General features: G+C 42.1%; 1 protein-coding gene across 1 annotated transcript in view; it reads right to left on the bottom strand.

The window, feature by feature from the left end:
* The window catches only part of BMPER (BMP binding endothelial regulator), a 292,874-nt gene extending 282,360 nt beyond the window's left edge, over nucleotides 1–10,514 (bottom strand). Inside the window, exons 1-2 of the mRNA XM_088464418.1 lie at nucleotides 10,368–10,514; nucleotides 8,761–8,846 (exon numbers count right to left, since the gene is read on the bottom strand). Coding sequence (XP_088320544.1) covers nucleotides 8,761–8,846; nucleotides 10,368–10,494 — 213 coding nt within the window. The 5' untranslated portion in view covers nucleotides 10,495–10,514. The remainder of the gene's footprint in view (nucleotides 1–8,760; nucleotides 8,847–10,367) is intronic.
* Between the last annotated feature and the right edge of the window lie 4,442 nt (nucleotides 10,515–14,956).

Below are 14,956 nucleotides of genomic sequence, written 5' to 3'. Positions count from 1 at the left end.
TGGTGCTGTTCCCATGTGAACGCCTCCGTTTGGGGGCGGCCCCACTGACATCACGAGTTAGAGACGAAATCTATCTGGTGCTTGCGGCAACAAGACCCTACCACAAGGGTCTCGTCGCAAGCCCAATGGTTGCGATGGTCTTCCTGGCCGCTCGCTATAGCTGTGGGTGGTCACCCACAGCTATGTGAGTGACCAGGAGGCCATTCTAAAAAAAATAGCCCAGCCCTGATTCAGAGCGAGCGCTCTGTCAGAGCGTCCGGCTCTGAATCAGGGCTATAGTGTATGTGCAATAAAACCTACTGTAGAATTGATTTGCACAAAATTATGCTGCAACTTCATCCTTAACTTGTATAATTCCAACTGCGACAATTTCTAAACCAGTATTGTGGGCACCTACTCAAAGGGAACTTGGCTGATAGACTAATAACACATTTTTCACAGTGCTCCTAAGTCTAATTACTTGCTTCATAAATTGCAAACCAGTCATAGCTTTCAATGGGTGAATTGTACGGATATGAAATGCCAAAGTGTTGTGCAACTCATTGAGAAACTGGAGTTACAAGTGCTGCAGCTCTCGTCCCATTTATAGAAAAATAATAATAAATAAAAAGCATTTTGTATCCAAAAATGGAATAGCATGAGTATAAAAAATAATTCCTATACCAAAATGACACACTTGACAAAACATGAATCATATAGGTGTCGTCTGTCCAGCCCCTCCCAGGGAATTGACTGGGGCTGGACAGACAGCGTAAGGCTGGAGAGACAGAAGGGTGCTGGCTGTGGCTGGACAGACACTGCGGGGCTGGAGAGACAGAAGGGTGCTGGCTGTGGCTGGACAGACACTGCAGGGCTGGAGAGACAGAAGGGTGCTGGCTGTGGCTGGACATACACTGCAGGGCTGGAGAGACAGAAGGGTGCTGGCTGTGGCTGGACATACACTGCAGGGCTGGAGAGACAGAAGGGTGCTGGCTGTGGCTGGACATACACTGCAGGGCTGGAGAGACAGCAGGGTGCTGGCTGGGGATAGAGAAACACCACAGGGCTGGAGAGACAGCAGGGTGCTGGCTGGGGATAGAGAAACACCACAGGGCTGGAGAGATAGATAGATAGGTGCTGGCTGGGGCTAGAGAGACACTGCAGGGCTGGAAAGCCAAAAGGTAGCTGGCATAATTGTGGTGTATTTGCTGACTAGCCAGAGTGGCCCATGTATCAAAGATATATGCATGGCAAAATGTTGCAACTTCACGTTGCATCTTACAAGAAGTACAGTTGGCCCACCACGGCACTTAGCAGAGCAAGAGGTGGAGCTGTTTAGTGTATCAGGTCAGGGGTGAAAACCGCACCCTAATGTAGTGGGGAGAGAATATGCAAAAAAAAATTATACGCCACTACTTGATTGCTTCTGCAACTGTCTTTAGCTGGAGCAGAAGTGGTACGCGGTACACTACACTGCCTTCAGGGCCCCTCGGATGCCACGTCCTTGAGATGAGATTGATGACAGCAGCTGCTGTGTATCGGCTGCAGGCATCTTGAGGTGGAGTCAGAGAGGGAGATGTTAGCTGGGTGCAAGGACGGTGTACCGCAGGTGGAAGCAGGCATACCAGGTACGGGCATAGGTGGCCAGCTGCGCTCTTCCAGGCTACAGTGCTCAAGCGATGGCTCTGTCAGTCCGCCTCATGAGCTGCCCCTAACCCACGTCCTAGTGCCTAACTCTCTCCTTCCATAGTCTAACCCTGACTTTTTACTGCCGGACCGTGCGGAATGTCGGCATTTCACATGTCAACATTTTACACGTCGACATTGGACATTCTGCAGATTTCTGCATGTTCAATGTCGACATTTCAACGATATTTATTTATTACATAAATGTCAACATTGTAAATGACTACATCCCATTAATAACATCTCTGCCATATCAAAAAGTGATTGCAAAATTGGGAAACCTTAAGGTGCGTATCCACTAGCAGATAGTGGGATGAAAGCACGATTACAACATTGTAAGGCACCCCAACAGTTCCGGTTTTCGAGATATCCATGGATGAGCACAGGTAGTTAAATCAAGTTGACTGAGGTACTAATTAATATACCTGTGCTCAACCATGGATATCTCTAAAACCTGAACTGTTGGGGAGCCTTGAGGACCGCGTTTAGGAACCTATGCATTATACGATATATCGTGTAAACATGGTAGCTTTGACCAATCTACATGCCCATCATATATTGTGTACACCATATCTATCATCTACTAACATAAATCATTGCATCATCCCATCTAATGTACTACATGTTAGATTGGATAATGCAATGTACAATGTGCACACTGTGTATAGTGTGTATGCAGGACCGCACATAGGGGCTGATCAGCAGTGGACGTAATCGCAGAGTTTATGAGGCCAGGAAGTTTGCGTCCATGGATGCAGAACCTGGCCTTGGCACTCCAGGAAAACGGGGGGACACGATGCAGGCCATCCCTGCACCTCCCCGCAAACATCAATAAGGCAGAGGCATAATGGGACCTGCATGCAGTCTCGCATATGTGATAATCAGGAATCTGTGTGAATATCACCATCTGTGTCCTCTGCTGAATTAGCCGTATAGTGCACAAGAGAAATAATTAATTGAATACAATTCCAAAACACAATATATCATGCCATCATTCTGAAGATTGCATAGTGTGTATGCTCGAAATCATTGTTCAGATCGTATGAGTGCATTTAACAATAAAGTTGAATATCAGTTAATGTTGTAAAATGTTTTTTATTGTTACATTAAAAAAAATAACCTAAACAGAAATTAGCATTAAATGACTGATATTGTTCATTGGTCTTTAGACCATGCGTAATATAGCTAGATGTAGACACAGGCATATATGGAATGGGCATGCGGAACACAAAAAGCAGTGTCAGCCTGCCAAGTATTGTTATGTCATCTTCTGCTTGTAACCAATATATTGCATGATGTTCTATTTTAAGACTCAACATAGCAAGACATAATTGGAAGGCAATAAAGTGAAAGTACTCACTTAAGCACTAACTTTCAGCCTTAAGGGATAGGAGGGCTGTAATGATGAGTGTGCAAGGGAAAAGAAGCAACTCAATGTTTAACTGCCTCAGTAAAGTCTAATGCCTTTTTCTGGAGTAGTAAACCTGCATTCAGATCATATTATATCCTAGTGCAGATATAGTTTAGGTTGTGTTTACCACTGGTTACATGCAAGTCATGTGTCTCAACAATAGGCTACTCCCACTTACAGCATGAAATCACTTCAATTGGAAATATTTCACACTGGTACTGGGGTGCAGAGGCGGAGGGGGAGAGGTGTTAATTACCCAGGCCTGGAACTTTTAGGGAGGTCCAGCGGGGGCTCAGGTCATCTGCTGAGAAGGACAAATTTGCAGCACTCTCTTAGTATTTTCCATATGTATTCTCTGAAGAGTGCGCTTCCCAGATTTGGCCACGGCCCTGGCTGAACTTAAACACACTTACTACTCTGAATGGATTTCATCTATGTCCAATATGACTACATAAGTGGAAGCAGTTAGTGCAGTCAGTGGCAGAACTACTATCCCTTTAGGAGTGTGCATGGCTGCTATGGGGTCTGGACATTATGGTCCAGACCCCATAGCAATGCCAGGTCTCCCACTCAACTGCAGGTCTCCCACTCAACTGCAGGTCTCCCACTCAACTGCCAGGTCTCCCACTCAACTGCAGACGAGCGTGGCAGCATCTTCTGAACATGCATCTTCTGAACATGCTTGGAGCTCAGGGTTTTATTAAAAATGTGCTGGACCCTCCCATGCGCAGAAGAGCAGAAACAAGGCCTCTTTTGAGCATGTGTTGGTATGGGGCATGCACATTAAGGCCCCAAGCCCTGCATATGCTCAGAATCATGCTACCTGTATCTGATATGCAGGAAAATCCAGTCCTCATAATGACCATAATGTGTACTTTCGTGTGGTCATCAATTGACTGTACTGAATAACGTGACCGTGATTTAGTTTTCACTAAATTGCTGGTTGTCTAAAATGCACACATTGCGGCTGATGCATAGAGAGTATGATGCCATTTGTAATAGCGAATCTTGTGTGATATCTTTCTGTGCATGACCAGAAGGCAGAAGCACCCATACAGTATGTGCCTATGCAGACTTTCACACTTTTGGTAATTATGACTAGAGGGAGAGAAGGGGCAAACTAATGTAGGCAGAACAGATTAAGGGTGTTTTGGGGTAATTGTGAACACATACAGATGGGACACAGACATATGTGCAGCTGAGAAAGATATTATTTGCGTGTGGTGCAATCACTGAGTGATGGTCAAGATGACGGTCACCAGCACTAGAAAACCACATGTAATTACCTGGTGGTCAGTATAGGCACATTATACTTTTGAGTATATATTTTAGCAATTCTTTTCTCATGTATTAGAGAATTTTTTAAGTTTTATTGATCTCTAATAGTGAGTACTTTGCAAAGCAAATGGTTAATAACATGGATGCGACGCATGCCATCAAAACAGATCCATGCAAGACTCAGCATAAGGGTGAAAATATGCGATTTCTGCATGCGTTTTACTGTACAGTAGTCCCATATTGTGACCAACTCTCAATCAGTCACGTTGTATAATCAATTTACGACAATGGTAGCTTGCCAGTGACAAAAAAATCTCTTCACTGTTCATTGTGCAGTGATGTCTTATACTGAGAATATTATATGCTGATTCTGAGTGTACCTACCATTTCACCTACAGATAGTGTCATGGGAGAGTTTCGTGGGCATGGACGCCATACTTCACTAGCTTGCAATGGGATGCCTGTTTCCGATGGCCGGTGAGTTGTATATCACCCTGCTCAACTCCATCAAATCAGTGTATAACCCTGAGTATAGCTGTATCTCATAACCCAATAAAACCACTCCACTGGTTAACTGGGCTGTTCATTGTCTCTGGGCGTCCACTTGTGTGTACTGGAACTCTACTATGCCTACAAACCTGTACACACATATTTCCAACAAGGACAGCATTCTACATGACACATGGATATTTGGCATACATAGGCAAAAACTTGCATTAGCATGATATAGTAAGTAGGCTGCTGCGGAGGTATGAAGGAGCAGCCGCAGATGTGTCTGAATCAGAATCAGTTCCAACGGGACAGGCAGAGATGAGCTGAGAATTCTGTGCATGAAGGTGACTGGTGGATCGGTGCAATGTTGCAACAGTTGATATGTGTTATTTGCTCGGTGATTTTTGAAAAGTGACTGATACAGCTTTTATGCCTAAATTCTGAGTCTGACACGGACGTTGGAACAGGGTTCCAAACTGGATCAGACCTGGAATTTAGCCGGCGCCAACCCGGGTTATTCCTGAGTTGGCGCCGCTCACAACGGAGCTGGGTCTGCAGTGACCCGGTTCTTCCGGCATGGAAGTGAGCGCTTGGAGCTGATGTCATCTCCAAGCGCCACTTCAAGTCATGACCCGGAACGTGCTGCAGGGTTTCACGGGTCATTCCCGTTTTAAACCCTGTAAGTTACCTGTGTTGGATTGCCGGGTCACTCCACCCAGGAATCCAACCCTGTCCCCTTTTACACCAAGATGTTTCCTTGGTTAACCCTGCAATAACCCAGGTTTTAGTTCTGGTGTCAAAGGGGTATTACACACAGCCCAATTTCAAAACTTAATTGGGGCAATACAATTAGCTTCAACACCTTACAGTTTCAAGTATTGCACTTTTTCCATCACACCCAATAAAGGTGCACAGGAAAATGTGCGATGTTGGGGTACCAAAATTCTCAGTGGTGTACGCAGCCTCACATTGCTAATCATTTAATTCCCCAAATGGGTTAAAAATCTGAAGGTCAGTTTATTTAATCCTAATCATTTTTTATTAAATATGAAGTCTACTGCCATGTTCACAAAGGTGTGTATTAGATCACAAAATGTAGATAAGTGCCTGTTTCTGTGTCTAACTTCAAGGTGAATACTACTTAAAAAAGAGGTATATTTTGTCTCAGAACATTCAGAGTTTACATAGTATTTGTGTGCTTTTACCTGGTGTTTACTTTCATTGTTTGTTGCCACTGATAACAGGAGTTTATTCAAGTCACCTGCTGGAAACATGGGAAACTGTGGTACAGGCTTAGAATATTGTAACTCTCCTTGTAAAGTTAAAACTATATGCAATTGAGAACCAATGTCACCTTTTCTGATATAAAAGAATACTTTGTATTAAAACTACTACTAATTATTATTATTATTTAACATCTATGAACTTTGTAATGTACAAACTGACGCATTATTGTTATATTATTGTTAGGATATAAATAGAGTAAAACTCTGATTTGAAAAATTTCTTAAGCCGTCTCCTATGGACCAAAGCTGCATTACCTGATATGACATGGTTTGTTGTTAGCCAAATTCTGTTTCTTTGGTTAGTGGCAGATGTTTGTTTTGTGGAGGGGTTTTTGTGTGTGGTTGATTTTTATTTTCTTGCGTTCGCACTGTTAATCTAGGTGGCGCTGTTTCATTACCTTTCTTTGGACTTTTGTACCATTCCCTGAGTAGGAAACCAATATGGTAGCCTCCACTGATGCATTTGAAAACAATAAAAAGCATTTTGTATATAAACCAAAAATCACTGGCAAATGTTTCATGTATATTCTTCATTCAGAGGGATAAAGATGTGCGGGTGGTTTTTTTTTTGTATATATTAATCTACATGGGATAAAGAGGAATAATATACTTGTTTTATTAAAAATACTCTCTCTCTCTCTCTCTCTCTCTCTCTCTTTCGCTATATATATATATATATATATATATATATATATATTTATAGTTAGAGCAGGACACTCACCAGTCTAGTAGCAATAAAGAATTCTCTTTGTTTATCAATATGTTTAAAATGCAGCCAGTAAAGGTGACGCTTTGGTCCTAGCATGGACCTTAATCATGGCTCAATAAATCCATCACCAAATAACAGCATATGCTAAGACCAATCACTTCCAGTGATCCTTCGCTAGCTTCTACAGGAGCACCCCAGCAGTTGTAACTTTGTGACTGTGGATGCTGAGCAACACTGTTTCCATATACTGTATATATTAATATATACACATATATTCAGTCATTGCAGTACATTTTAGAATTGACGTGGCCTCTTAAGATGTTGCTATAAAATGTCCACTATTCTGTGATGTAAGTATTACAACTCAGCTAAAACAGCATCATTTGATTACATGGCACATGATTAACCAAATGATCAATACAGTCAGGTACAGTGTGATATATATTACTCCCATTTTATTTTGCCTCTGAAAAGCTAATCAGTTAAGTTACAGCACATTAAAGTGGATTGGGGATAATGGCATTATACTTTTAATCAAGCATAAAAGCACATAAACTATTATATTAGTAGGCAATTTCTTTGAAAATAAGATAAAACAAAATAGCTAAGGTTTTGTACCAAAAGTAATGAAGTGAAGCAATTTAGGAGTTAGTCTTCTCATAATATAACTCTTAAATCTGCTGTAATATGTGAATTTTGCAAACATTTCCATAACCAGATGCATTATGTGATGTATATCAATGTACACAATGTATCTTAAATAAGTGCTAAAACTTTCAGGTTGTTTATTTGATCTGTATTATTAATAATTAATACACTCTGAATTTGGAACCCAAGCACACTGTTAATGCTGTAATAAAAATATAATATTCTTATTTTCCAACTTTCAATAAGTTATTGCAAACATGACAATAATATTTACAAGTGAAGCATATTAAAGGGCATTATTTAGATGTTAAAACTGGAGTGCCAGCAAACTATATATATATATATATATATATATATATATATATATATATATATATATATATATAATTTTTACATATATATTTGTTAAGCAAACTCTTTCGATACGCTTCATAATTATTAAAGTGTAAAATAACATGAACTGTTGCTTTTTTTATGGAATACAGTGTATGTCCCAAGACTTATCCTGATCATTACAGCCTTTTGATGGAAATGATTCATTTATTTAAATGATCACAGGAATTATCTCTGAGACAGGTACATAGCTTACATAGGATAAACCAGAGAAAACAGCTTAGAGGTATATTGTGTTACCAAAACCTTATTTACACCAATTTCCAGATTGAAATCTCTAATCCCTATGCAGTGTTTAAATCAGGCTAGTCCTATCATGACTGTGCTAATCAGATACTCAGATGTTATTTATATTAGGTCTAAAGATATAAATTATCTTAAATAGTAATTAGAACTTTAATTTTTGAATTATTCCTCTTAAGTAATGCAGTGTTAAAAAAACAGTAGTTTGCAAGTTAACCAGCTGCATATTAAATGAACAGAAAATTAAAAATTTAATATGAGATAAAATGCAACCAATAGCTAAATAATGATTACATAAAAAAAGAAACCAGTATTAAATTGCCACATATGAGCTGTGCTTCTGGTTAGTTAAATCACATATATTTATAGGTTTTAAATTCAAATGGAAAAATTTAATATTACTCTAATAGCAAGAGCAATTTTGAATTAACATGTAATCAAACAGCACAAACAAAAATAAAATGGTTCATATGCTCAGCTAGAAGGCTTCCATGCAGATATACACTGGCATTATTGAACATCTCTATTACTGACGAAACAAATACAATAAGCTGGAATAGCTGTATTTGCTACACCTACAGCCAGGGCATTCAACCATGCTGTGGCCAGCAATAAAATAATAGTCTCTCACTTACCAGACACAGGCAGGAGATACACGGATTGTCAGTGATGAATGGAATCTGCAGGGATTCTCCTTCATTTTCACATTTTGCCACAGAACCTTGAGGAAGAAACCACAGTAAACTAAAACGCTACAAAAATATATACATTTAGGTATCTACATGCTAACAGTCATTAAGTTATTCCTTTCATTGAGATGCATTTAAGGGTGCTTAAACAGCAGTGGGACCAGCACGTCTACAGAAGGGACTTATTTGTACAAAGCTCATGTTTTACTGCATAAACGATAACTATTTATGAGAAGATGAAGAAACACATGTCCTGAAATTCTGCAACAGTGTATCAGTTACTATACTTATGGCTCACAAATACTAAAATCATTTTTCTGTAGCCATGGAAATGCACAAAAAAAGGCAAACAATAACGTTTAAACTGTATGAAGTCTAATTATATACAGGCAGCTAAATACGTATGACAGAAGGTTATGCAGCAGATCCTGGTGTAATAGAATGCATTTAGCATACAGCAAAGGTTGTGCAAAGAAGTAGGGACAGCTTTAATAACTGAGCCAAGTTGACTGATCTACGGTAACTTTCAATTACTTGGAAAAACATCCTGTCGACAGAAAAAAAAAGTTTGTGTCTAGTTATTACATGTTGGTCTTTGTTCATATATCTTCATACAGGCATATAGTATAGTTAGGCAAAGACAAGGTATTTAGGACAGAGGAGATCTACTAACATGAGACATTTTGATCTATCACCAATTACACTCCATCAATGGCTCATTTTTCAAAAGCAGAAGTGAGGATGTACCCCATAACAAGCTCCCTGCTACTCCTCCCTTCTCCTATGATCATTATCTAAGTTTGGGATCACTTTTTTTGAAACTCTATACTGCTTGCCTTTCCTAGAGTTCAGCTTTATTATTTATTTATTTTTTTTATGTACCAGGTGTCACTAAAATATGTTCTTCAAGTGACTTGGTCCTCACCTGCCTACAAACCTGTAATTATATCCAGCACTAATTCCACTTTTCTATATAAGACATCAGCTGCTTCGCAGGAATAAAGGTGATGGGGTGAGTACGATACTGTATGGGTAATGGGTACATATAGCAGTAGTTACAGACACCTGTCTTATAACCAGCAGCTCGCAGATCCCCGTAGTACAGCAAATGTCATACACCCAGCAGATTGGCTACAGGACTGGGCACACGGATGCTAACCACAGGGACACCTGGATCTGATCCTAGGCAACTATTACCGCTTACAGCAACTAGAAATGGCACCACAAATGTCATCACAGTTATTTTTTAATTCAATAAATTGCTTATAGTTTTATAGTGCAAAAACATTCTAAATAAAATACTCAATATAGTTACACAGCAATGCCATAGTATTATAAGTCTGCGTGGGGACTTATCTGATCAAATACAAATGATGCACCAACATTTCCAAATGAAAAAAAAAAAAACATACAATTGTAAAAAAAAATAATTCTAAAAATAAACACACACATTATTTCCCTACTACCCTACTAAGTGTACCCCGGCAATAAAGGTATAGTGGAATGCCGGTGCCTACTGTATGTCATCTGTCACAGACCATCTGCATCCTTACCTGTCAGGTGTGAGGATCCCAACGACAGTCGCGCAAAGGTAGTGAATAGAAGAATCCAGTCGGTGAATGCGATAATCCCGGGAGAGGTGGCACACATGGGCAGGACACTGGGCAGGCAGGAATGCATGGTCCCAATAAGTCCTCTAGTCTCCGGCTCCCTAGGCTGTAGCTCCCTATATAATATGAGTGTGCAGTGAGCAGGACAAGCCGGGGTGATCAGAGGAGGAGGGTCCCTCTACTGGTGCTGCTGCTGCTACTATTACTCTTTTGGTTGGCTTCCGTTTCCTTTATTTTCTTCCCCACCACCCCTCCTCCTCCTGGGTTTTTTTTAACACTAAATCCTCCCGAGTCTGATAGCAGTGAGGCGGCTGCTGGTGTTGGATGTGTGGAGCCAGTCTGCACGGATCTCCCTGATCCTATCATGCTCAGCCATCAGAGAGGGGAGGTCACAGACCTGAGACAAAGAACTGCTGCAGACTGACACTGGCCGGGTCCCCAGCTGATAATCCTACACACGGGGGAACCTACTGACTGCATGCAGGCACTACCAGGCTGCCGTACACTATAGTATACTAAGTGATTTCAGCACAGTACTATAACATCATGGGTCACCACCTAACACATCTCTATACAGTAACACCTTTATCCAGGTGCTCAGCTTTCTCTCTGTACAGTAATGACCACACACTGCAGGTAATGTGCTCTAACTATACTATCAGCAGTCAGCACAGCAGCACAAATATCAGAGCAACATGTATATCTCCCCCAAGCATCCTTTTCCTATACTTGTTACTTTGTAACCTTATTTGCCCCGTAAGTCCCCATAGTGACCCCAGGAACACTCTAGTTCTAGTCTATCTGCTTTACAGCTTACACAGTCTTTCCTCCCACTCCATCTCTCTTCCTTTACAGTTCTTTTCCCAAGCTGCTCCCACAGCTCTTCTCCCCGGGATAGTCTGCCCATGGTATATCAGGATCAGGGCACAGGCTGGTCTGCCCCATCTGCTGTACTGGGAACCTCCGCAGCCTGCAGCTCAGCAGCAGACAGCGCTATCAGTAGTATTATGCTGGATGCTGGTGTCTGCCCCATTACAGCTACTTTATCCCTGTCCTTTCTCACCCTGCAGGCTATGATGTCTCAGTGCTGCTAGGACTTTGTGTCAGTGAATGTTACAGCACTGATCTATACCTGCGGGCGGCTCTCTGCTTACCCTCCATTTACATACATTGTACAGATTTAATCACAGCGGAGGCTACAGCATTGTTGATAAGTCTGATTCCCCATGCACACCGATGGGCTGCGCTCCTCACCAAAGGGCCCCTTCTCAGTATTCCAGTCACTGTCATTTACTGGGCAGCGCTGACAGGGTTAATCACTATGACCTAGCTATTGTATGATTATTGTATACTATGTGTTACAGATAGCAGCATGATATGTGTGTTTTATAGGTTCTGTCTAATGTTAGTACAGTGTATGAGTACATCATGTGCTTGCATACAATCCGTACAGCTGTGGTGGTAGCCTGAGACTGCTGTGCTCCCAGATCTGCCTGTGCACTATAAAGGGCAGGGTAAGGCAGCAGCAGGCAGCGGCGACAGGCAGCAGCAGCCGTGACCTGATCAGGGTCAGATAAAGACAGTGATGAGAGACTAATGCAGACGAGACAGTCTGACCCCAGCCCCAGCCCGGCCCTCATCTCACTGAGCCGCCTCCTCCCACTGGCAGTAAGTCACTCAAAGGAACTCATTAGTCCTATAGTTATTCTGAGGAGGTACACACAGAGCATCCCACTCATTCATTGCCTGCTGTCTCCACCCAGTACACGTCTGGGAGACACGGGGGAGGAGAGAGACACGAGTGAGTGTGTCCTGGCCACCTTCTTCCATCTATCTGCTGCTGTATGTACAAGCACTGCGGGGGCTCCGTGTCACAGCACAGGCGTGGGGCTCCTAACCACTGTAGTGGGCCTGCGGGTTGCTGCTAATAGGCGATCATACGCTGCTTCCCCAATGCTCTGAGATTGCCATAGTACTATTCGGTTCCCCACAAAACAGATATAAATATAGCCCCAAACATATAGACGGCACACAGATGAATGGAGAAATGATGTGAACGTGTCACTCGCTATTAGTTTCCCTCTTTACCTTGCTCTTCTAAAATCTTTTGAGCTGTATTCTGTTTCTTGTGCAAATATGGATAGTGCATATTTGAAATTCCAGGTCACTTATCTGTAATACGTTGTTTTATCATTCATGTATCAGTCTACTGCTGTCTGTCAAGTGTGCATGTGTACAGTTTACATAAGGCAGGATACAGAGAAATCTGATAATTACACACACACACACATATATATATATATAATATATATATATATATATATATATATATTATATATATATATATGACAAAATAGGGAGCAATGTAAATAAAAATCCATAATTAGTCCAGGCAAAAACAAATGCATAAATCCGCACTCCTGATATAGATGCATAAAGTATCATAGAATATTTACTGACACATAGGGGTATATTTACTAAAATTTGTTCTTATCGATTTTAGGTCATTTAACATTGAATCAAATCGAAATTCGATTTAACTGTCCAAATCCCACATTTACTAAACTTCGATTTTGCGTTCAATTTTAAAATCGAATTTGATTTTGAACGATTTGGACTAATAATTTCTTGTTCGGTTTTGAATGTAGAATTGAAAATCGAACTTAAAATCGAACATAAATCGAACACAACATCCCCAAAATAATACAACTGGTTCATGCTGCTGATTGTAACATAGGCCCTCATTCAGAGCCACTCGCTAGCGGCAGTACGCTCGTTCCGAGCGATGTTCGCACATCTGCGCATGCGTACGGTTTTTAGTACGCATGCGCGAACCAGTCAGTGCGGCCGAAAATCGTTGGTACGCAATATAGCGAGGGCCTGCTATTTTGAGTGACAGAATGAGGCGTATGTGGGTGGTAACAGGGGAAGGTGCTTGAAAACGGGGAGTGGAGATCCGAACGCAGGCGTGCTTAAAGGTCAAAACGGGCGTTTTAAGGGAGTGCATAATTAATACAGCAGCGTCATTGACCACGTCACTTGTTTTTTTTTAACTCAGAACTGCTCGCAAAATAGCGGTTGAAAACACCAACCACAGAATAGCGAGCAGTTCATACACTGTACGATGTACTCGATTAATCTAATAAATAGCGGACATGACGTATGGTGCGTGCGGCCAGGGGGCGTTTTTATCAAATAAACGAGCGTATGTTTTGCTCGCTTGTTCAGACTTAGAGGTGGGAACAGACTGCAATTTGCGAACGGATCATTTGAATAGCCACCCCTTGTTTTTGAACGAACGACCACAAATAGCGAACGGCTCTGAATCAGGCCCATAGTTGTTTGGTGTTATGTGTATGTAAGTGTTAAAATAATAAATAAAATGACATAGGGCCCTTCCCCCTAAAAGCACAACCAGCAACGGGCTTTTCTGAGCCAGTCCTTGTTGTGAAATTACGGGGGACAAAAGATGTAGGTGTCGCCTGTATTTTGCACAACCAGCACCGGGCTCCTGAGCCGGTCCTGGTTGTGAAAATACAGGGGACAAAATGAGTAGGCGTCCCCCGCATTTGGCACAACCAGCACCAGGCTCTTACTAGCAGTGGTGTAATGCCACAATTGGGGGACATGCTTCACAGGGTTCCCCAGCTAAAGCATTAATCACCCCGCATCACCATCCAATTCGGACACTGAAGAGCTGTGTGTGTATACTGTACACATACAGTTCTTCCCCACAATTGACAGGAACCACGAGGGTTCCTGCACTTGTAAGGCTGCCAGCCAATCAGAGGCCTTTACTGTAGTAACCGGCCGCTGATTGGCTGTGACTTGCCAGGCCGCTGATTGGTTACTAGACAGGCAAATCAGCAGCCTGCCTGTTGAGTGACAGCCAGGCCACTCACAGCCAATCAATGGGCGGTTACTATAGTAGTGGATGCGGATTGGCTGGGGGTCTTAGAAGAGCAGGAACCCTTGTGGTTCCTGTCACTTGCGAGGAAGAGCTGTATGTGTATTCACGTACAGCTCTTCATCCAAGAGTTGGTCGCGATGCCGGTTTGTTATTTTTAATGCCCAGAGAACTTACTGGAGAAGAGGACCGACCTGCGCCAAGGGTTAGGTGAGGTTTTTTGGGGGGGGACCATATAGCAGGATGCTACTGGAGAAGAGGACCGACCACGAACATCGGGGACAAGGTGAGTATAGTGTGAGTGTGAATATGTAATAAATGTATACTTTCTGTGGTGTGTGAGTTCTGTATTTATATTAAGTTTCCTTTACTGAGGACTATAGGTACCAGAGGCCCCTTAATGCCCCGCATGCAGGTACTTGTGGTTCTCCAAGCACCGGCATGTGGGGGAGGCTTGCTGGGACCTATAGTCCCCCTGTAAAAGACAATATTACTTTATATATAATGTTTACTACTATCAACTATGCACCCACCGCCCATGGGTGCAGGGGATGTTCCCAGGCTTCAGCCCCGGGCCTGGGGTTACCTGGAGAGGGGGGACCACGTGAAGCATGTTCCCCAGCTG

Source organism: Taudactylus pleione, unplaced genomic scaffold, assembly GCF_031769625.1.
Source record: "Taudactylus pleione unplaced genomic scaffold, aTauple2 ptg000054l, whole genome shotgun sequence".
NCBI classification, from domain to species: domain Eukaryota; kingdom Metazoa; phylum Chordata; class Amphibia; order Anura; family Myobatrachidae; genus Taudactylus; species Taudactylus pleione.
This window is presented reverse-complemented; position numbering and strand designations above follow the sequence as displayed.